At 49.9% G+C, this 21,491-nt stretch overlaps 7 protein-coding genes and 1 non-coding gene across 8 annotated transcripts; 4 read left to right on the forward strand and 4 right to left on the reverse strand.

The window, feature by feature from the left end:
• The first annotated feature begins 283 nt into the window (after positions 1–283).
• EURHEDRAFT_414824 (uncharacterized protein) lies at positions 284–1,680 on the forward strand. Its single transcript, XM_040782536.1, has 2 exons — positions 284–1,300; positions 1,376–1,680. The coding sequence occupies exons 1-2, from the start codon at positions 633–635 to the stop codon at positions 1,422–1,424; spliced, it is 717 nt and encodes a 238-aa protein (XP_040636563.1). The 5' UTR covers positions 284–632; the 3' UTR covers positions 1,425–1,680.
• A 648-nt stretch (positions 1,681–2,328) lies between these two features.
• Positions 2,329–2,400, reverse strand: EURHEDRAFT_t129. Its single transcript has one exon. It is a non-coding gene; the product is annotated as a tRNA-Ala (tRNA).
• A 67-nt stretch (positions 2,401–2,467) lies between these two features.
• EURHEDRAFT_379660 (mediator of RNA polymerase II transcription subunit 17) lies at positions 2,468–4,485 on the reverse strand (the record flags this gene model as incomplete). The annotated part of the gene is made up of 3 exons (XM_040779196.1): positions 2,468–3,699; positions 3,745–4,130; positions 4,181–4,485. 3 exons carry the CDS (start codon positions 4,483–4,485, stop codon positions 2,468–2,470), a joined length of 1,923 nt encoding a protein of 640 aa, XP_040636564.1.
• A 1,115-nt stretch (positions 4,486–5,600) lies between these two features.
• EURHEDRAFT_461609 (ATP-dependent 6-phosphofructokinase) lies at positions 5,601–8,055 on the forward strand (the record flags this gene model as incomplete). Its single annotated transcript, XM_040784729.1, has 3 exons — positions 5,601–6,335; positions 6,392–6,853; positions 6,904–8,055. 3 exons carry the CDS (start codon positions 5,601–5,603, stop codon positions 8,053–8,055), a joined length of 2,349 nt encoding a protein of 782 aa, XP_040636565.1.
• Positions 8,056–8,121: 66 nt separating this feature from the next.
• Positions 8,122–10,020, reverse strand: isn1 (IMP 5'-nucleotidase ISN1). Its single transcript, XM_040782537.1, has 7 exons — positions 9,965–10,020; positions 9,905–9,915; positions 9,819–9,839; positions 9,758–9,772; positions 9,561–9,708; positions 8,568–9,502; positions 8,122–8,515 (listed from the first exon to the last, which is right to left on the reverse strand). The coding sequence occupies exons 1-7, from the start codon at positions 9,987–9,989 to the stop codon at positions 8,396–8,398; spliced, it is 1,275 nt and encodes a 424-aa protein (XP_040636566.1). The 5' UTR covers positions 9,990–10,020; the 3' UTR covers positions 8,122–8,395.
• A 217-nt stretch (positions 10,021–10,237) lies between these two features.
• On the reverse strand, positions 10,238–12,035 carry EURHEDRAFT_517184 (putative MFS quinate transporter; the record flags this gene model as incomplete). The annotated part of the gene is made up of 3 exons (XM_040786542.1): positions 10,238–10,627; positions 10,683–11,676; positions 11,758–12,035. 3 exons carry the CDS (start codon positions 12,033–12,035, stop codon positions 10,238–10,240), a joined length of 1,662 nt encoding a protein of 553 aa, XP_040636567.1.
• Positions 12,036–14,485: 2,450 nt separating this feature from the next.
• Positions 14,486–16,808, forward strand: EURHEDRAFT_517185 (Zn(II)2Cys6 transcription factor; the record flags this gene model as incomplete). Its single annotated transcript, XM_040786543.1, has 5 exons — positions 14,486–15,328; positions 15,416–15,594; positions 15,651–15,949; positions 15,997–16,220; positions 16,269–16,808. The coding sequence occupies 5 exons, from the start codon at positions 14,486–14,488 to the stop codon at positions 16,806–16,808; spliced, it is 2,085 nt and encodes a 694-aa protein (XP_040636568.1).
• A 945-nt stretch (positions 16,809–17,753) lies between these two features.
• On the forward strand, positions 17,754–20,767 carry EURHEDRAFT_414833 (sexual differentiation process protein Isp4). Its single transcript, XM_040782538.1, has 9 exons — positions 17,754–18,010; positions 18,076–18,365; positions 18,425–18,699; positions 18,758–18,957; positions 19,013–19,171; positions 19,221–19,318; positions 19,369–19,701; positions 19,755–19,937; positions 19,990–20,767. Exons 1-9 carry the CDS (start codon positions 17,938–17,940, stop codon positions 20,638–20,640), a joined length of 2,262 nt encoding a protein of 753 aa, XP_040636569.1. The 5' UTR covers positions 17,754–17,937; the 3' UTR covers positions 20,641–20,767.
• The last annotated feature ends 724 nt before the right edge of the window (positions 20,768–21,491 follow it).

The following is a 21,491-nucleotide window of genomic DNA, read 5'->3' on the forward strand; positions in this document are numbered from 1 at the left end:
GTAACATATGCTCTGGCACCCCGCTTCCCGTCTGTAAAAACCATATAAATTCTACCTCCCACTATGTCCCGTGTCTTCGCGATTCATCAATTGTTAGATAATCGGCACGCCCGAAGGGACTGGATTAGGAGGATGAGTGGGACTTTTAGCATCGTTATCGACAGTGCTGTTCGTGCATGTACGTGTTATCCTGGATACGTTATCTGTGTCCGATCACGCTGACCACATGTAGGTTTCCCACCAGGACACCAGGTTATTAGCGCGCATCCGTACGGCTCCTCATCATGGAGCCGTACGGCACGGGTCGCAGTGCGTTTACGCGACGGGTCTGTAAAAAGCTACTTTTTACGGGTAAGTACTAACCCTATGTCGGCACCAATCACTAGTACTCGTACTCATGCTTAATTCATTTCACCGTTTTCATCTGCAGTGCACTACTGCATCTTCCAGCGTCAAAGTCCAAGGAGAGTTCGTTTCTATGAGGAGTCTCCATGACACCAACCCAGATGTAGTGCCAAGGCCGCACGCATGGGGAAAATTAGATGAAAATAACATGGCCAAGACTCAAGACTCAAGACTCAAGACTCAAGACTCTTGAAAGAAAAGAAAGAGAGAACCAACAGAGAGAAAGAATGGCGGCCGGGCGCAATAGTTATATGGGTGAACAACAAGCTGCTGACACGTATTTCATTCTTTATGACTTTGTTCATTCTTCGGGTGATGACCTCCCAGATCCAGCCATCCTTTGTGCCCACCTAGCTCGCATTCATCGGACTACTCTACCTACAAAGGAATTTGGCTTCGACACCCTGCGCTCCCTTGACGGCGTCGTCTTGGAGCCGGCATGGGATCGTAGCTGGGCGGACTGCTTTAGTCGCCTAGTTACAACATTCTTTAACCACGAAATTTCGGTCAATGGCAGGTGGCCTGACTATGAAGCCGCCTTCAAAGACCTAATAAACCGAACAGTCCCTCGTATGCTGGGCCGTCTCCGAAGCAAGGGCCAGCATATCACCCCATCTCTTGTACATGGGAATTTGTCCTCCGACAATGTTGCCGTCCGGCAGGCGGATGGCATGCCTGTGTTATTCAGCGCCTGCGCTATGTATGCACACAACGAGTATGAACTGGGAGCGGCAAGTCTTGCAGGTAACGGATTTGATTCAGCATTCGTCGACCAGTACCTCAGAACCGCCTTGCCTAGTGAGCCAGTCGATGAAGTCCATGATCGGATAATTCTGTACGGCATCCGGTTTAGGCTTGGTTTCTCAATTTCACACAGCACAGTCATCAGGGAAAGGTATGTAAAAGCGTCGTCTGTCCCAAGAGCTGAGTGTTTGTCTCTACATTGGGTGGTTGCTGATTTGAGAGACAGCATTTACGGTGATATGCGATATTTGAATAGCAAATATGCAGACAGATAGTAGATTGACTAGTCTTTTGCATACGTCTGCTACACGACGATGCCGATGGCAATTCCTTTAATATTCCGTTCGTTAGAAGGCAGCTGCTCGTGTTCCTTTGGTAGAGGTCAACAACATCTTGATACTTGGACATTCCATAAGAATGTCAATATAATATTCACTGTTGCCTTATGTGAAATGGGGTCTCTATCATACAAGAATCTGGAATGAATGGGAAGTATCTAGAAATCACGCTGCATTTTCTTTTCTAGCAGACTGTAAATTCAAAGTTTGAAAGGACAGCTCTTCGGAATGGCCTCAGCCGGCTGCAATGGCAAGATACTCAAACGGAATTTGGGTCGATCTGCCATTCGCGCCATTGATCAGATCCAGGCCTTCCTTAAGTCTGAGGTTGGTGTTCGCCAGTGCGGTGCTCGTGGACACTATTGAGCCTCCGACTACCAACCCCAATAGACTTCGTTATCTGGATTTCCCTCTTAAGACGGCCACTCATTACGAAAGGGACATAAGGTCACCTGATGCAGAAATCAAACCCCAAAGGGCGCAGTTGGGATGAGCCTCATCAAGAGCAGCTTCAACATGGCATCAACAGTCAATGACCCCCATCTTGTGACACTTGCTTCTGGTCCTAGGCATTTCTGTGTAGCATCCTATTCGCCGAACACAGACATTAAAATAAAAGGTCATAAGTGTATTCGAATTGTATAGCAATAGGAATACGAAAGGACAACCGAATCCTTTTTTGAGGGTATCAAACCTGATCAATCTATATGCACAACACGTCCGCTCCTGAATCACGCCAACATGTCAACCACGACTAATCTGCAACACGCAAAGCAAAACAAAAAAAAAAAAAAAAAAAAAAAAAAAAAAAAAAAAAAAAAAAAAAAAAAAAAAAAAAAAATGGACTCGCGGGGAATCGAACCCCGGACCACCCCCATGCTAAGGGGGTATTATACCACTAAACCACAAGCCCATTTGATGTGGATCAGTTTCCCGAAAATCGCTCATGTTCGGCACAATTCGGTCCTGTCCTTCCGCCCTCACTCTTTGGACACATCGGCGACAAATTTCATCAAGCCGGGTTGTTGAGGCACTGTCGGATCGGCTTTCCAGGTCTGCGAGTGCTTGCTGGTTCCGTCTGCTGCACGGGCATACGACACATCGAGGGTCATCTCGCCCCGTGTCAATGTCACCTTCATCTTCTTTTTATGTTCCCCTGAGGTAGGCGACACGGTCAGCAACTCTCCGTGATGCGGATACGCAGCTTGCCACATTAGATGTCCATCTACACCGGGCGGAGGACGGTAGGACGAGACGGCTGACACGACATCCAGCATCAGGAAATGGGTGATGATGGCCGCTGCTTCGCTCCGTAGACCCACGCGGGCGGGTGGTTGGATACCAGGGTGCTGCGGCATGGTCATAGAGATATCGTAGTTGGTCCCAAACGGCGGGGATACAAGACTGGTGCGGATTCTAACGCGGAAGGGACTCTTGGGGGTAATAAGGGAACCTGAGATGGTAGATTCCAATGGCACGAGGAATCCCTGGACCAGGGCCTCGACCTTGGGGAGACTGTGGTTCTTGCGCTGGGGGTTCACGGACGAAAACAAGTTGGCGGAATAATCACTGTCGACTCCAGCTGACTTTAGAACTCCGTACATGTCCTTGATGAACGATTCCAGCCATTCTACATGAGAGCGGTGTTGGAGGTAGGCAAGAATCGGCCGTAGGAGTTGGTATTCAGGTGTATGTCGGCGCTTCTGAGACAACGGCGGCGGGGGTTGGGTGCGTCTGTGCAGGTTCTGGCGATGGGCGTAGGAAAGGAGGATGCGGGTCGAGTGGGCAATGGCATCAGCAAGTACATCGTCTTCGTGAGAGTCAATCACGTCCGTATCTTCCGAGAATGATTCCAAATCGGTATCTGCCAAGTCCAACATGATCTCTTGTTCTTCGGACACTGCAAACCGGATCAAATTCTGTCGCGTGGTAACCCCTTGGCCGCCCATTATCCGTGCTTCGCGTACAAGTTCATGGAATAACTCTTCCTCATACACAGTATCACGCGCTTGCAATATGCGGGTTTCAATCGACTCCTCGCCGTCTGCAGTGGATCTGGTCGACTTCGAGCACCCGGTAACCCGATCATTGATCTTTACTCGTACGCGTATTCTTCGTGATTTCGACGGGACTAAGCCCTTGTCCAATATCAAGCTCCCATCATCGGCTCGTCGTAGAGATGCCAGGCCGCGGTCACGGAAAATCGGCGTAGCTAGACAAGTTAGCAACACTTCTATTTAACCGATTAGAGACTTACCTTCAAGGAATCCGTATTGCACGCCTAAAGCTTGTCTTTCTCTTGGCAACCTGGACACCTTCCAGCCCTTGTCCTTCACGGCCAATACCTCACTCCAGTACCGGGTCTCGGACGCAACCTCCGTTTCCAACCGGGAGGCAGACTTGAGCAGTTTGTTGGCAGCTGCATCAAAGCTCTGTAGTCTCCATCCACGTGAAACCACCTTTGGATCTTGTGCCGCTGATTCGGGCTTTAGGGGGGGGCTGACAATCTCGGAGTTCAACGATCCAAGAGGCACAGCTTGCTTGAGGAAAGCCGACATGGAGGTTTCAGCTTGACGAGGGACGTGTTTCGAGAGAAGAAGGGAGACGAAATCGAGGGCAAACATGGTTTCCATTTGTGCTTGTCTGCTGGGCGTCAGTTCCATCCACCACAAGAACCGTATGTGAGAACATACAGAGCGAATTGGGTGATCTCCGCACGACGCTTGTACAGTTGTTCCAATCGTTCTGTCGAATCGACCTCGCCGGCTGGTTTTTCTTCCTCATCTTCATCTTCTATGCCCTCCTTGTCCTTCTCCTCCTGGATTTTAACCTGTAGTTCATCTTCGTTCACATCGCGGAAGGATCCCCACTGGGCGTTGATTTGGGCTATCTCGACGGGAAGCGTGTCTGGACGGTCGCGCTTTTCGATGAGCGGTCGGAGGGGAAGCGTGAAGGAGTCTGTCGTGGCGGAAGAGTCGTCAGGGGCGTCGGACGACATGACGGAGATTCTTTATCGGAGGTGGTTGTGTTGGAGTTGACATGGAGAGCTGTCGAGCTGGACGCGGTGACGCAGTAGCACGTGACTTCAGGACGCGAATGTCTAATCGAAAATACTCAATATTGATGATGTTCTGCTTGGTGCTAATATGTGTAACTATGTTAAATTAATCTAATATAACTGTCTCATTGTCATTGTGTAGTCTAGCTTGGATGTTTAGCACCGTGTTCGGGAGATATATATATCTCTCTGCTGAGTGCCCCAATAGTATCGCTACAGACAAATGCGAGCATTTATACTCGCTACCACCCGCAAGTACTCGGTTTAGTACTCTGTAAACCCCATTGGCCTACTCCGTGCAATGATATCTGGAGAATTCAACACAACTGATTGATACCGAACTCGTTCCGCGCACTTTTCCCAGCTCGGGGTGCCGATCAAGCCCGGGAACATATACAACGGCGGAAGCAGCGCAATCAGGAGCTGTATTGATTCAAAAACCTCTCATACCCTGCCAGTAGTATCCATTTGATTGAACACGTTCTACTACTCCGTACCCCGTACTGTCCGGCCCGAGTGCGGGATATACGGAGCAGTGATATCCGATGCAATTGAGCATTACCATTGGCCTTTGATTTGTTATAGGACGGTGGGCATTAGCCAATGAGGACAGAGACAATACAACGGCTGTCTGTTTTGCATGGCGTCTGCAGATGTACCTGCTTAGCGGTATTCGTCCAGAGTACCCCTACGGCACGCGGTACTCCCACAACATGCCAATCCTGCTAAGTCTTAGTGATGTAAAAGTAACTGACCGGTTCTGGCAACTCTAAACAGGTTGTCTGGCGCCACTGACAGCAGCACGTGATTACAAAAACCCCTGCCCTACCCCTCATTCACGTGATTACTACCCGGAGCTAGGCCTAACCGGGAAAAGTGACGTTAAGACAGCGTCGGTGACGTAAGGTGGTTTTGCCCAAAACTCCCGCTTTTTCTCACCGGAAAAGTCCCCCACCTCAGTCTCTCTATCTCAGTTCTTTATCTGTGTCTGTTGCTGACATCCAATTCCTCATCCTCTTTGTATACTATCGGCACAGAAGTATAGCAGGTACAGGATGCCCCCTACTCAAGCAGAACCCCCCAAGAGACGCCGCATTGGTGTGCTCACCTCCGGAGGTGATGCCCCCGGTATGAACGGCGCCGTGCGCGCTGTTGTCCGGATGGCCCTCTACTCCGATTGCGAGGCCTATACTATCCTGGAAGGTTATGAGGGTCTGGTCAATGGCGGCGACATGATCCGCCAGGTGCAGTGGGAGGATGTCCGTGGCTGGCTTTCGTACGGTGGTACACTCATTGGCTCGGCCCGGAGCATGTCGTTCCGGGAGAGACCTGGTCGGATGCAGGCAGCAAAGAACATGGTCCTCCGGGGTATTGATGCCCTTATCGTCTGCGGTGGTGATGGCAGTTTGACCGGTGCTGATGTTTTCCGCGGCGAATGGCCTGCTTTGCTGGACGAGTTGATCCAGAACGGCGAATTGACCAAGGAGCAGGTCGAACCCTATCGTGTGTTGAACATTGTCGGTTTGGTCGGCTCTATTGACAACGACATGTCAGGCACAGATGCCACCATTGGTTGCTACTCATCTCTGACCCGGATTTGTGACGCTGTGGACGATGTCTTCGACACGGCATTTTCGCACCAGAGAGGCTTCGTCATTGAAGTCATGGGGAGACATTGCGGTTGGTTGGCGCTGATGTCCGCCATCAGTACTGGTGCAGATTGGTTGTTCATTCCTGAGAACCCCCCTCGCGATGGTTGGGAGGATGAAATGTGCGCAAACATTGTCAAGGTTGGTCTCTTTCACTCTCCTAGTGTATGCATTCGCTAACTGAGGGTTACAAATAGAACCGGAAAGAGCGTGGAAAGCGTCGGACAATTGTCATCGTGGCCGAAGGTGCTCAGGACCGTCACCTGAACAAAATCTCCAGCAATACAATCAAGGACATGCTCACCAAGCGTCTTGGTCTTGACACCAGAACAACTATCCTCGGACATACCCAGAGAGGAGGATCAGCATGTGCGTACGACCGGTGGCTCTCGACTTTGCAGGGTGTGGAAGCCGTTCGCGCTGTTTTGGACATGAAGCCCGACTCGCCTTCGCCCGTAATCACCATCCGCGAGAACAAGATCATGCGCACACCATTGATGGAGGCCGTCAAGGCGACCAAGGAGGTCACCTCTCATATCCACAACAAGGACTTTGATGGCGCCATGGCCCTCCGTGATGCCGAATTCAAGGAATACCATTTCTCTTACCGCAACACGGCCACTCCTGACCACCCCAAGATGATCCTCCCAGAGAACAAGGTGCGTTTTCTTCTAAGTTGATGGCGTTACTGGTACTAACAAAAAAACAGAGAATGCGCATTGGTTTCATCCACGTCGGCGCCCCCGCTGGTGGTATGAACCAGGCTACTCGTGCGGCCGTCGCCTACTGCCAAACCCGCGGTCACATTCCCCTTGCCATTCACAACGGTTTCCCCGGTCTCTGCAGGCACCACACGGACGCGCCTGTTAGCTCCGTTCGCGAGATTGACTGGCTCGAGTCGGACAACTGGGTCAACCAGGGAGGTTCAGAGATTGGTACAAACCGTAGCTTGCCCTCGGAAGACTACGAGGGAACCGCCAGGTGCTTCGAGGAGCACAAGTTCGACGCCTTGTTTTTGGTTGGTGGTTTCGAGGCTTTCACCGCTGTCAGCCAGCTGCGCCAAGCTCGTGAGAAATACCCTGCCTTCAAGATCCCCATGGTCGTCCTGCCGGCCACCGTCTCCAACAACGTCCCGGGAACCGAATATTCTCTGGGTAGCGACACTTGCTTGAACACCCTGATCGACTTCTGCGACGCTATCCGTCAGTCCGCCTCGTCTAGCCGTCGCCGTGTCTTCGTCGTCGAGACCCAGGGTGGTCAATCTGGTTACATCGCTACGACTGCCGGTCTCTCGGTGGGCGCCACCGCCGTCTACATCCCCGAAGAGGGCATCAACATCAAGAGGTTGTCCAAGGACATCGACTTCCTGCGTGACAGCTTCGCCAAGGACTACGGCACCAACCGTGCTGGAAAGCTCATTCTCCGCAATGAGTGCGCCTCGTCTACATACTCCACCCAGGTCATCGCCGACATCATCAAGGAGGAAGCCTGCGGCCGCTTCGAATCTCGTGCTGCCGTCCCTGGTCACTTCCAGCAGGGTGGCAAGCCCTCGCCCATGGACCGTATCCGTGCCCTGCGGATGGCCATCAAGTGTATGCTGCACTTGGAGAGCTACGCTGGCAAGTCGCCCGATGAGATAGCTGCCGATGAGATGTCATCGACAGTAATTGGTATCAAGGGCTCGCAAGTCCTGTTCTCGCCTATGGGTGGTGAGGACGGCCTCGAGGCAACGGAGACCGACTGGAAGCGCCGTCGCCCCAAGACGGAGTTCTGGTTGGAGTTGCAGGAAACCGTTAACATTCTGTCTGGACGGACGAGCTTCGTTGGCGAGTCTGACGAGACGCTGTCGTATTACAGTTAGTACCCTTCCCCTCTTTACCGTCCAATGTCTTGATCTCGTTCACCATGCTAACTGTCCACAGACGGCGCCCCTTCGGTTCCAGGCTCTCCTTAAATAAAAAACCACCACCGCATAGCCTGGAGCGATGTTTACTAGCGAGGTATCTGGAGGATGCTGATTTATGTTTTATATGATGCTATGGCCGTTTGGATTTTGAATCGCATGTACTCTCTTACGACAGCGCCGTGCTAGAAAAATACATGGCGGGAAAAAGAATAACGATGTTGATCATCTATTATCTAGTATTATATGGGTTAATAACGTAAATACACTCGTAAACGCTAGACAACACGACACGCAACTAGCCATCTATAAGCGCATCGGGAATGGGAAGCGCCTTCTCATGCTCCTCCAATTCATCCAAAAGCGCTACCGTCTCCGCAGGACTAGCGATCCAAGCGGTCGTTGATGCAAGGCGGGCCTTATCTATTAGTTCCTGGAATATCTCGGGCAGGTAAAAGAGAATGACGAACCTTGAAATCATTCGCGCCGGCCGATAGGAACTGGTCTCCTATATGGAACGTCTTGGTTCGGTCAATCCCTCCGAAGTATTGCTGGCATGCGCGCACACCCCAGGATTTATCACCGATATCGACAAAGACGTCATTTCCACCGTTGAAAGCACAGAATGGCAATCGCGATCCCACTGCGGAGCGCTCGACGGTATTCTGCACAACAAGAACTGTTTCCTCTAGTTGCTCGCGATTAATTAGTGTACCTCGGTCAGAAAACACTCCGACCGCGCGATCTTTGCGGAGGACTGCAACTGGCATGCTGAGGTTTGTCGCGCAGGCGCGCAGAGAGGACTCCGCGATATCTAATAGTTCAGTGATATCCTCTTCATTCCAATACTTCATCTCTTCGAGGAGCCATTCCTCCCTTGGCACCCACACCAACCGAACCGGATCATGGGCATCATAGCGGAACAGAAAGTTACTTTCACCACCCATAACGACAAGCCCGCTCTTCTGCTCCGCGCTCAAGACAGTAGATTCATGCACAGCATCAACCAACCCCTTCAACCGCTCGTAGTACCGAGGCGCATCAGTGTACCCAGCTGCAGTAACAATACCGATCTTCCGGTCCTGCGCCAGAAGACGGATAAGCCGAGGAATTACCGGGTTATCTTCCGTAAGACACGCCCCGTCGTCGTAGAGCGTAACGTCACCATCGAATGTGACAAGGTCCGGGCCATTGGACCGGAGAAGGCCCAGGAGTTGGGCAGTGTTGAGAATCAACCGGATGTCGTTGAACGAGGGTGCGACGAACCGGCGTCGGCTGATGAAGCGGTGATCATCCTGGTACCGGAACGCATCTTCGAGGGGAAGTTTGGTGAAAAATGTCCCGACCGTGGGGACAAGGAGGTTTAGTTTGGATTTACCAGGGGCGTTGGTCCATTCGTGATCGACTGGTGTACTGGTCAGTTGGGGTTAACGTGGGGGAGAGGAGGATAGAGTATGTAGTACTGTGGTCTAAAATGAGATTCTCCACATCGCGCATGATCTCCCGGTATCGCTGATGGGTATCTGCTGCTACGGCGCGCAGCTTCTTGCTGCTTTCATCGTAGACAGCCGTGGGATGCGAGTGCAGTACAAAGGGGACTGCGAGGAGGCCCTGTCGGGCATTAGACCTGGTTATTCGGGCGGAGGTGCATGTAGCATACTTTGATCCACTCGATCTGGTTTCGTTAGTGTCTAGATTTCTGTAACGAAGAGGAATCATACCAATTGATCTCGTCGGTGAGACTGAGACAATACATTTCTATTAGCGCTGATGTCTCCGAGTCGCATAGCAGTATATCAATAGTTACCTTCAGGGCATCTGGCGGTCATTAGCAACGTGTCCGCAATTCAATATACATAATACTTACATTCAACGCGATATCGAGTAGTCATAGTGAAATTAAAAGTAAAAAGAAGATGGAAGATGATTGTAGAGAAGAGAATGCAGGAGATAAATAGAAGTTGTGATATGGACGCGGGGGACGCCATGCCAAGATAGGAAACTGGCCTCAGCTGGACAACTGTACATACTACGTAGTATGACACTGTACTAATCTGTACTACTGAAACAATCCAAATAGATGTTCAATCTCATTGCTTATTGCTCATGTATCTCATTATGAGTGTCATGTCCATCATATTTACACTCTGCCTGTGTTGTCCCTATTCTCTACATGCGTCGATTCCTCCATGATATCTGCCTTCTCCGAATGCACCATATCTCTCTGCTCGGCATCCCGGTTGCCATACAATCCAATCTTATACCAAGGCAGCTCGAACAGCCGGTCCATGCTTTCCAGACTCCGCCCCGCTGTCTCGGGCACGGTGAACAGGACCCAAATCCCACCAACGATCGTCACGGCCGCGAAGAACCAGAACGTCCCCAGGGGTGTAATGCCGTGGGGTGTCGGAAGCAGCATATTGGGCACGGCCCGCGAGTTGCCGTACTGGTTCACAAAGTGCAGTGTCATGGCCATCGAAGTCGCCAGCGCACGAATGCGCAGCGGAAAAAGCTCGGCTGTCAGCAAATACTATAATTTGTTTATTAGTATCCAGTTCTTCTCCCAAGCGATGGGAATGCCTTACCTGCATTGAATTCCATCCCAACGCCCATCCAAATCCAGAGATGTAAATCATTGCAATGGCACCGCGACTGGCGCCGGCTTTGGCCTCCGGAGGCTCGTAGCCATCCACCACACCCATCTTGGGTTCGGTCGATAAGAAGGCGGCGATGTACACCATGGAAATAGCTTGAAAGGTAATTCCAAGGAGCAATGATCGCTTCCGACCAATCATGTCCACCAGGAACAAGGCGCAGATGATCGCTGCCACTAGCTTGACGATACCGAAAATGGCCGTTACCAGCAAAGATTCATTTGAGCCGGTGATACCAAGTATTTCGAAGAAGTCGGGCGCATATAGCGTGATAGATCCGGCACCAGACCACTGGGATAGGAGTTGGGCCATGCAGGCGAGGTAAAGCCGGTAGAGGTTTTTTGGGAGCATAAAGGTCTCTTTGATGACACCAAGCCAACCAGCACCCATGGTCGCTTCCATCTCAGCATAATGAGAGTTTTGAATCCCAGCCATCTCTTCCAGGATGTATGGGTGGTCGCCAGGGAGTTTGCGCAGTCGACAAAGGTTCTTCAACGCCTGATCTTCCTTACCCTTTTTGACCAAGTATCGGGGAGATTCGTGTTGGAAGAGCGTGAGAACAAAGATGAGGCCGGCAAAGATGATATGCAGACTCGTTGGGACCAGCCATCGGTCGTGGGTGTTGTCTCCCATGTGAAGCTCACAGCCATAGTTGGCAAAGTATGCCAGGACGATTCCCAAGTACACAAATCCGGTGAATATGCAGGTACACAATCCTCGAACCGAAGCCGGAGATATCTCTGCCAGATACACAGGACCGACGACGACTGTTTGTCCAACTCCTAGTCCTGCGACAAATCTTCCAGCGTACACAGCTCCCAACTTGCCACTGTTTCCCATAAAGATGGCGATGCCGAGGATCCATAGCAAGCAGAGCTGTCGAGTTGCCCAGATACGGCCGATTCGATCACATACCACAAAAGCACTACCGGAGAAAGCGAGGGGTCAGCATTGAATTTCACCGGGAGATACCGAGTGCACATCTGGGTCGGAGGAGGGGGCATACAAAAGAGCTCCTCCAACTGAGCCAATCTGGACCATAGCCGACACGTTTGCCTTGATGTTGGTCTGCTCGACCGTGCTATAAGAGTCATAATTGATGTAGCGTTGGAAATCCGCCGAGTCGAAAGCCCCCGAGATCAGTCCCTCATCGACACCACGGGCGGCACCCATGAGGGCAAAGGAAACAACTGCGAACCATAGTTTCCAGTTGAACACCTCCTTTGGATCACCAAAATTTCCTAGCCGGAAAATGTTGACGGGCTTTTTAGGTCCTCCTGCCATATTGTCGGTCCTTAGTTCAGGTTACGCAGTAGAACCAACATAAGACAACAGGGAGTAATAAAGAAAAGGAAAGAAAAGAGAGCTCTGATAATCAAGATGTGACGACAATTATCCCACATTATATCTGTATCCTATCGCGGCCGGTGTCCGTATGCCATCTCTATCACCCCATCGAGAATGAGGGGAATAGGACTGTGTACGAGCGGAGCGAGCCCGAAACGTGCTGTTGTACCGAAGAATCTCCTGTATCCACATTCCACAGGGTCTTGGGGTGTGTGAAAATGTGCGTGTTCTGATAGGACCCCTCGATCCCTTCCCTGTCATACATACTTCCATACTTGGCGAGAGTGGGTGTCGCCGAGAAACGCCAGCTCGCTTGGCTTTGGACCTAATTTCCCCAGATTCCATGGCATACAGCAGGGCTATATATACCATTTTCATAATGCAGACGATTTCGAGAGCAAGGTGGGAACTGGTCGGGCATCGTACACAGTAAGTCTTCCCCGGATTGCCGTATTCGAATATCCGGTGCTCCGTCAACATACCCCCGCTACTATTGCGGGGGACCCACGCCTGTGCTCACACGGCCGGTAAGTGACAAAATGTGAGCTATGATTGCACCACGGCATTTCGATTACCAAATTTCTTTTGGTTCTATGGCGGAGAAAAGGATCTAAGGAAAGAATGAATGGTCCGTTTGGCGAGAAAAGCTCGGCCAACCTCCGAACAGCCGACAAATCTGGGGTCCGGGGAAATAAAAAGCGCCGCTTGGACCTTGTTGCTTAAATCCAGCATCTTGCATCGAGTCTGTGTGTTGGAAACTATAAGCAGTGCTTGTCTGTATTTGCGGCTCACTCCGTCTACCACGTTCCAAGGCTGAAATCCTTGACGGACGACCACGAATCAAATCGTTCTTGGTCTAAGTTATTGGTCATAGAAATAGGGATTATGCGAGCCGCGAGGTCCGTGTGGCTGTCGTCTGACCGGATTTGTTCAATGAGGCTATTTTGTCCGGCCTGCTAAGGACCGATCTCGCTGTGGCCAGCAAAGCGGTCTATACGCATCCAAAAGCAAAGACGCGGGAAAACATGCTCACGCTACTCGTAGTTTGACCAGATCATCGCTGATTGCACGCTGCTCATTGATCAGTTTTTTCTCCGACAGTCGGACGTTACAAGTCTGGAGAAGTTGCCAGAGACTCGCGCAATACTCCGTACACGCAGTCTTGGATGGATGAAGGTTAAGCTATAATCCAGAAAAAGACGGACCCAAGCCGATTTGTTGAGGAGCAAAGGATGAGCGGAGGGTGAGACGGAAGAGGGGGCATATAACCATCCATTTACACGGTAGCATGCTGATGGCGTCAAAGACCGAATTGGATGGATTTCCTATTACAGATGGATAAGCGAGCATTCAATCTCAACACTGTTTATGATGCTCAGACTCGCCAGTTGCCAACGCTACATACCCACTCCCGGGACCTTCTCTTCAGTGCGGCATCACTGTTAAATCCTGGGAGAAAATGAGATACCCGTAGTTTTGCCGTTTCCACGTCAACTCAAGCATAAATGGTGAGACATTATCCCGTCACCATTTCTCAGTTCTTGCATGATGTACCGTCGATCAACTATCCCATCATAGATCGTCTTGTGCCTGAGTCGACATAGCGGGTTCATTCCGATTCCCGTTGCAATTAGAGACAGGGAATCATCTCGAAGGCCGGCTGAGGCAATTGAAGTCATGCCAGATACCACATGGAGCTTTTCACTGTACTCCTTTATAGTACTCCGTATAGCAGTCCCATATTTCATTTGCAATTGACCGTCAAACTCGCAGGCAAACTGTTCTTGCTCACTGGAATTTAGAATGAGGAGCTTATATTGCCGATTACCATTTGGTATGATAACTGAGTGGCATGATGGCTTGCTTGAGAGTTTGGTGGTCAATGGCAAACAAAATACGGACTATAGCGTAGTATCTCGCGGAGCCGTGGGAGTACGGGGTACAACTCATGATCCCAAGTGTGTCGGATGTCCATTCTCCTCATGATTCTAGCCACTGTATGAGGGCACCTCGAATGATAGCGAAATGGGACTTAGCGAAGGTAAGTGGTTCGAGGAAGCTCCTAGGAAAGAAGAGCTCAGGGAAGCCGTTTCCCGCGATATGGGTGCATGTTCGGTAATGGAAGATTGTAGTCGGCAGCGACAACTATTTCACTCGCAACACATCCATTGAACAGTCGTTATATTCAACGAAACAAGAGAAGACATAGCATAGTGCCATAGTACGCTGTACTGTGTACGGTGTATGAAGCTAATTCTCTAGAGCATGTGGAGCACCGGAATTACGGATTAAATCACGTGGGGTATATCCGACCGCGTCCATTGCGATTGTTTCCACCGCGAATTCATTTATCGGACAAATTCAGGTCCTAGAGAAAGGCCAATAACATGTCTGAAACCCCCAGTCCGGCCTTATCATCTACATGGCGAACCGCCAAGGCATGCCAGGAATGTCGCAAGCGCAAGATCAAGTGCAACGGAGTTGAACCGTGTAAGACCTGTCAGCTGCGTAATACACCATGCATCTACCGCGATATCGTTCGACAACGAAAGAGGAAGCAGAGAGACAGGCCATCGGATAATGGTGAAACTCCCCCGTTGATTGGGGCCCCACGACCCGAGTCCAGTGCTCACCAGCTGTCCCCCGGGCTTCCACACAAACCGTCGGGGAAGTATACATTTTATAATAGCGTGTCAGCCACACATATGGCGTCGCCTTCCTGCAAAGTTCAACTGTACTATGGACCAACTGCCCATTTTGCTTTGATGCAGCAGGTCTACAGAGACCTGATGTCGAACCAAGCAGTCCAGGCGGAGGAGCCACAAGGGGAGGTCGAAGAAGCCGGAGCCGGGTTGGACCTGTTTAGTTTCCGGCGCATCTTCTTTGGTACCCCCTCAGAAGCTCCAGATCTGAGCAAGAGTTCAAACATGTCGGGACTGTCGACGACCATGTTTCTGTCGTATGGTTTGGCCAATACTTTTCTACAGCGCTTCTTGTCGACTTTGTTTGCTCTGATACCAGTTCGAACCCAAAGTTTCTTCCAAGAACAACTGGATCAGCTTTATCAACCATCTATTGGCGCTGAACCAGATGTTTCTTATCATGCATTGGTTTTGTTGGCCCTTGCCATGGGGTCGTTGGGGACGGATCACTATGCATGGGGCGACGTGTTGTTCGAACGCGCCAAAGCGTCATCAGCCGCGCTCGATGAAGTAGTTAATCTTCAGACGGTGCAGATATCACTATTTATTATAAGTCTCCCTCAGCTTCTAATGGAACACGACTGTAAATCATTGGTTCTGACATAAGTTCTCCAGCACGCTCATTACCAGATGGAACAAGGCCGTCCTAACTCTGCATTTATTCATTTGGGCATCGGCGCTCGAAAGGCAATAGCAGCTGGTCTGCATAAGGAAATACCAAGCCAAGAAGGAGAGACGTCAGAGAATGTCGAGGAGCGTCGGATGACGTTCTGGTACTTTTACTTTTATGAAACGTTGGTTACATTTCTCTCGTATGACAACAATGGCTGCCTTACTGACACGGATGTAGTTGGATCTGCTTTCACTTGGGGAGACCAAGCTCGTTATCCTTGCGAGATGTCACTGTCACGTATCCAGAAGACCCATTTCTGCTGGTGTTGCTTCATCTGGCCAAGGCGATTTGTCGATCGGCGGACGAAATTTACGGACAACGCCACGAGTCGCTCCTGCAGATGTGGAAGATTGCCAAGTCTATATCCAGTGATCTGCGTGGGTACGACTGCCTTATGAGGCAGGCCTTGGGATTTGGCCTTGATAGGCCCCCTCAGCAGGGAGTTTTGGGGGTTCGTCAAACAGTGTTGGTTACACGTAAGCTGATCCAAATGCATGAATCCGAGTCTCCGCTAAGTGCACAGTTTACTATCATACGATCCTTTTGACTTATCGCCCATTTTTGATATTTCGTGGACGTTGGCAACGGGATATGAAAAGGTCGGCACAGGGTTCAGAGTCTAATGCCGTGAAGCGTCCGACCGAGATTCCTGCGTGGCTTAACGAAGCCTGCGCCAATGTATTAAATTGTGCCAGCGCAACTATCCATCATTTATGTGGAGCAGCCTCTGTAAATGAATTGGTCAAGGTATGTATCTGTCCCGCAATTGTTTGCAAGATCCTCACTATTTGATAGGAACTCCGGTATCACGGATTCTTCATCGGAAGTTCTTCCTTTGCCCTTTTCTACAACCTAATGCATGATGAGAGCGTCGCTTCTTCACATCTTCCATGGATTCATGCTGGTATCTGGTATCTTTCCACAGTGCGCCCCGGGGATCCGATTGAAAGCTCCATATCTGCTATGCAGACTATGCTGAAGAAACTCCACCCATCTTACGAATGGGTCGCACCAGAACGTACAAGACAGATTCATGGCGCCGAGAACACATCATCCTTTGCGACGCGTCCGTTCTCTAATGATACTTCTGGCTTTCAAGAGACTTCCATGGGCTTCAACCCACCTGACGAGCAACTACCAGAAGCAGGATTTCCGGTCCTACCAGATTTGCAAACTGATACCCTTCCGGGCGGCATGAAGGTCTCTAGCGTGGGAAGCGGAGAGGATTTGCTTGATCTCACGCAGTCCGATATGGGTTGGGATTTCGACTTTTCAACAATGGACCTTGAAGAAATCTTTTCCGTTTACCCGGGGACAGGGCCACCGGCGTTTTGAACATAACAAATTGATTTGACGACACATAATACCAACCTTTATCTAGGATATGTCGTCGGTATTTCCGAAGCGGAAAATGACTACTTCTGAGCACGTTTACCGAAGCTTACAATAATAAACACACTTCAAGGTTAACGCGGAATACGCGGTTTTCCGTCAGGCGCACAAATCACCGGCGGGAACTTTGGATCAGATAAAAATGGCCTCGGTGATGCTGTTATCTGATGATTTCTGCCACCAGCAAATGAATATTGCGATTGGCTCGCAACCATCGTGACTTTATGCGTTGCCTACAGAGTAGGCTTGCGTACCTGCCCCGCGGAACTATTCCGGAATTGGCGCCAATCGACCATTGTGATTATGTTATAATGATCCAATCATCTAATAATTCACCAGTAACGCTCAGACAGCGGGTCCCACTGGATATTGTTATCAGATGGATGGGTTTCTGGCCACTGTGCAGGGATCCTGGGGTCAATATCGGAATAGTACTGCCAGTTTCCCGTACAATCTTGACTCGATCAATGGATACTATGACTACACGCTATCTTCAATCATATTGAACTGCTCTACATTCTACCAGCACCCTTGAAGTCCTGAGGCCAAGCAATTTTGCCAAGTGCTGCTAAACTTAGTATCTGTGGAGAATCATCAGCCCTACGGACCCACCACCACTTCGTTTTTATTTTCCGGTTGGCCTCATACCGCCCCTATTCCATTTACCTGCTGAGTCTTAGGAAGTAGTGAAAGAAGTGCGTGGGATACAAAGACATGCTTTTTTACTGATTGTATGATAGTACTTATGCACGGATCAACGCCTTAACCATGAAGAAATCCCGCATCCAGGGGGAGATATTTCGGATATCGAGACACCTCCCCGCTCGACAGCCCGGTTCATCCAACGAAAAAGCGACCCGAATACTTAGCAGCATATGAGGGGTGGGACGATGAAGGGACCCATAGCGAGAACTCAGCCCTACTGGGCTGATGTTCGGAGCAAACCCGTTTTTGTCGAGTCCCACTGGCGGCAGAAATATGGCTGCCTTGGGCTGATTGTCTAATCTTATCTGATCAAAAAGGCCCTGCATCCGCCTCCTTGAGCTTTCCGCACAACGATTGTATATTCACGATGACGGCTGAAAAACAAGACAAAGACGTGACCGCCACCGTCGAGAAAAGCGAAGAGACCAGCCATGAAACAGGTATAACTCCTTGATTCTCATCTCTACATTCGTCCTCGCACTCATATATCTGTATAAACCACCAGACTCAGTACAGGAAGTGTTACACGCAGCAGGAGTTGCCCCGGACGCTGACGACTCCGATGCACCATGTCTGACTCTTCGAATGTGGATATTGGGAATTGGTTTCTGTGTGTTTGGAAGCGGCCTCAATACACTGTATACATTGCGAAAGCCTTCGATCACTCTTTCTCAGTCCGCAATCCAATTGTTAGCCTATCCATTTGGAAAGCTCTGGGAGAAGGTCATGCCCAACTGGCATTTCCGGCTGTGGAAATGGACAATTCACCTGAACCCGGGACCATTCAATCGAAAGGTCTGTCCAATGGCCCCTCATAAATATGGATTAGCACTGACGTTAAGGGCATGTTCCAGGAGCATATTCTGATCTATATCATGTCAAACCTCAGTCTTCTGAGTCGCCTCAGTGCAGACGTTTTGACGGAACAACAAGCATTTTACGGATACGAAGCGGGGTGGGGGTTTCAGATACTTATTTGCCTGGCTACATTCCTTGTTGGATTCTCCTTAGCTGGACTTTTCCGATCGGTCATCGTTGAGCCACCGGACATGGTCTGGCCGGGTATATTGGGAGTCACTGCTCTCAACCAAGTGTTGCATGGCAAAAAGAAAGAGGACATTACGAGTGGGTAAGTACCCGAACACCTCAACACCCGTTCTATTTGTTTTGCTAATTGTTCTGTACAGTATGACATGGAAGATATCGCGATATGGCTTCTTTAGTGTGGCATTCTGTGCGTCCTTTGTCTGGTACTGGTTTCCCGATTTCATCTTTACTGCCTTGAGCTACTTCACTTTCCCATGTTGGATCAAACCGGATGATCGCGTGGTCAACCAAGTCTTCGGGATGACAAGTGGGATGGGTTTGTTGCCATTGACATTTGATTGTGAGTGCGACCGAACTGGTCTCCAATCGCTCCAGCTAATTTTGATGTTCTACAGGGAGTCAAATCGCCTATGTAGGATCTCCATTGCTGGTGCCAAACTGGGCGATCGTCAACGTGGCTGTGGCACTGGTTTTCTGGATCTGGATAGTTGCCACTGCGCTATACTACTCTAACGTCTGGTTCAGTGCTTACCTTCCTTTTCAAAGTTCCTCTGGTATATCATCCCGGTTGATCTTCATGGATAATCAACTAATGGATGTTAGTCTTCGACAATACAGGCAGCACCTATAACGTGAGCAAGGTCGTGAGCCAAGCATCTGATTACCAAGTCGACGATGCGGCCTACCAAGCCTATTCCCCAGTATGCTTACTTCCTCATGGAATCTAAGATTCGTCGCTGACTTTTTACAGCTATATATGCCAATCACATACGCTTTGAACATGTTCGGCCTATCATTCGCAACGCTTTCTGCGCTACTAGTTTGGATGTTTTTAGAGAAAGGTGACCTTATCTGGACCGCGGCGAGAAGGATATATGCTGCCATTGCCAGTATATTCGGTTCTCGAACACGACCCTCGCAAAATCTGTCTCAGACTTACCGTGATGTATCACTGTTATGGTATGTTGCTTCTAGCGCATTGGCAATTTTCCTTTCCATTTTTGCCGTTGAGTACTGGAGAGTACAGCTCCGATGGTACGGGGTTCTGTTGGCTCTTGCAGTTGCGCTGGTGTTCTTTGTACCGGTAAGTCATATTCTACAATTTTTCGGTATCCGAGTTTACTGACGTCGATGTAGCTCTCCGTGGTGTATGCCACGTCCAACGTAAAGATCAACATCGATGTCTTCTGTCGGATAGTTGCTGGCTTTGTATTTCCAGGAAAGGTACTGGCCAACATTTGGTTCTTCGACCTTGGATACATTTCTGTCATCAAAGGTCTTTACTTTGCCCAAGACCTGAAATTGGGAGTATACTGCAATGTAAGTTCCAGATTCAGTACATAATACGAATGCCTCTGATCATGTGTATCAGATCCCTGCTCGCAAAGTCTTCTTGGTGCAGTTAGTCGGCATGGTCTGGGGTACACTGAGCTATGTGAGTGTTATCAATTGGGCTCTCAACCACATTCCGGGTGTCTGTACCAACTCCGGCACCAATGGCTTTACATGTCCATTTTCTCGCACGCACTTTAATACGAGCACGATATGGGGAGCCATCGGACCTCACCGATTCTTCTCATCTCCAGCAGGCTACAGTGCGCTTTTTTACTTCTTCATATTGGGCGCGGCATTGCCTATTCCGGTATACCTCCTCCGACGCCGCTATCCCAATTCCTTCTGGCGCCACGTCCACATTCCCTTGTTTTTGGGTGGTTTGAACTATATACCACCGGCATCCGGCACGAATTACGGTAGTTGGGCGATTGTCGGCTTGATTTTCGGGTTTTTGATCAGAAAACGCGCCTGGGCCTGGTGGCATAAGTATAATTTCGTATTGAGCTCGGCACTCGACTGCTCTGTCTCAATAGCTGGAGTGGTTATTTTCTTCGCCATCTTTTACAGCGGTGCATCGTCGCACTTTAATTGGTGGGGTACACAAGTGCATGAGGTGAGTCTTGACTCTTGTGATCGTAAAATGGTCCCATGGATCTTTGCTGATAGGTATATCAAAGAACACTTGTGACGCGAAAGGGTGTCCGTATTTATCGCTTGGTAAGGGCGAGACCTTTGGATAAGGACGGGAAGGGTTACTTTTGACAAATCGAGACCTCAGTATGGTGCTTGTATTGGCATGTCTTGATATCTAGGCCTCAACATACTTGGAAAATATTGTATAGAAAATAGAAGAATAAAGAATAAGGCCTAGGTCTACTCCAGTTTTTCTCTCCATCCTCTTCTCTCCATCCTCTCCTATGCAGTGTGTAGTCCTAAAAGGACTAAGTACCTCGGCAAAAATCCCGTGACGTGAAAATTCCCCTTTCCGGACACCACTCCTCCCCCTCACCCTCCGACGTCTCCGGAGACTTTCTTCCGCCCAATCAACCTGTGTCTGAAGAAACGACACTTCACAACTGGGTTCGCAGATTCTGCGTTCCGGGGGTTCGCCACTGTCTGCCTTTGCTTTCAGGAATCCTTCCTCCGGCAAGCTCCGGCCAATCGCAAGGGTTACATGCCGGGGGTTGACGATACGACTGTACACTGTACCTTGGGATGCTGGCTATCGTTGCATATAGGACCCTTGTCCCCTCATGGGTCAGAAGTTTGATTCGTTTGCTCCGGTATGAAACTCCGAAGCAGGCGTTACTTTACTTGACACGACTAATTTGTTTCATTAGATAATAATGACCAGTATTAAGAATGCAAGAGAAATTGACCTATATATTTTCCCTCCGATTTCCCTGCCCTGAGAGACTGGCATATTCTCGGATCCCAGTCGCTGCGGAGAGAAGTGGTCGAGGCTTGAGTAGACTGCTGGGTTTTGATGTTGTACCGTGGGATTGGGTGCCCGGTTAGCCAGACTGTCCCATGGACTGG

This window comes from Aspergillus ruber, assembly GCF_000600275.1.
Source record: "Aspergillus ruber CBS 135680 unplaced genomic scaffold scaffold00024, whole genome shotgun sequence".
NCBI classification, from domain to species: domain Eukaryota; kingdom Fungi; phylum Ascomycota; class Eurotiomycetes; order Eurotiales; family Aspergillaceae; genus Aspergillus; species Aspergillus ruber.

Coding starts and splice junctions, on each gene's coding strand:
- EURHEDRAFT_414824 (XM_040782536.1), top strand. CDS start 633: ATGGCGGCCGGGCGCAATAGTTATATGGGTGAACAACAAGCTGCTGAC. Junction 1,301..1,375: donor AGCACAGTCATCAGGGAAAG/GTATGTAAAAGC, acceptor TTTGAGAGACAG/CATTTACGGTGATATGCGAT.
- isn1 (XM_040782537.1), bottom strand. CDS start 9,989: ATGACTACTCGATATCGCGTTGAAT. Junction 9,503..9,560: donor GAATCTCATTTTAGACCACA/GTACTACATACT, acceptor CCAGTACACCAG/TCGATCACGAATGGACCAAC. Junction 8,516..8,567: donor CCGGCGCGAATGATTTCAAG/GTTCGTCATTCT, acceptor CTAATAGATAAG/GCCCGCCTTGCATCAACGAC.
- EURHEDRAFT_414833 (XM_040782538.1), top strand. CDS start 17,938: ATGACGGCTGAAAAACAAGACAAAGACGTGACCGCCACCGTCGAGAAA. Junction 18,011..18,075: donor AGAGACCAGCCATGAAACAG/GTATAACTCCTT, acceptor ATAAACCACCAG/ACTCAGTACAGGAAGTGTTA. Junction 19,319..19,368: donor CCTACCAAGCCTATTCCCCA/GTATGCTTACTT, acceptor GACTTTTTACAG/CTATATATGCCAATCACATA.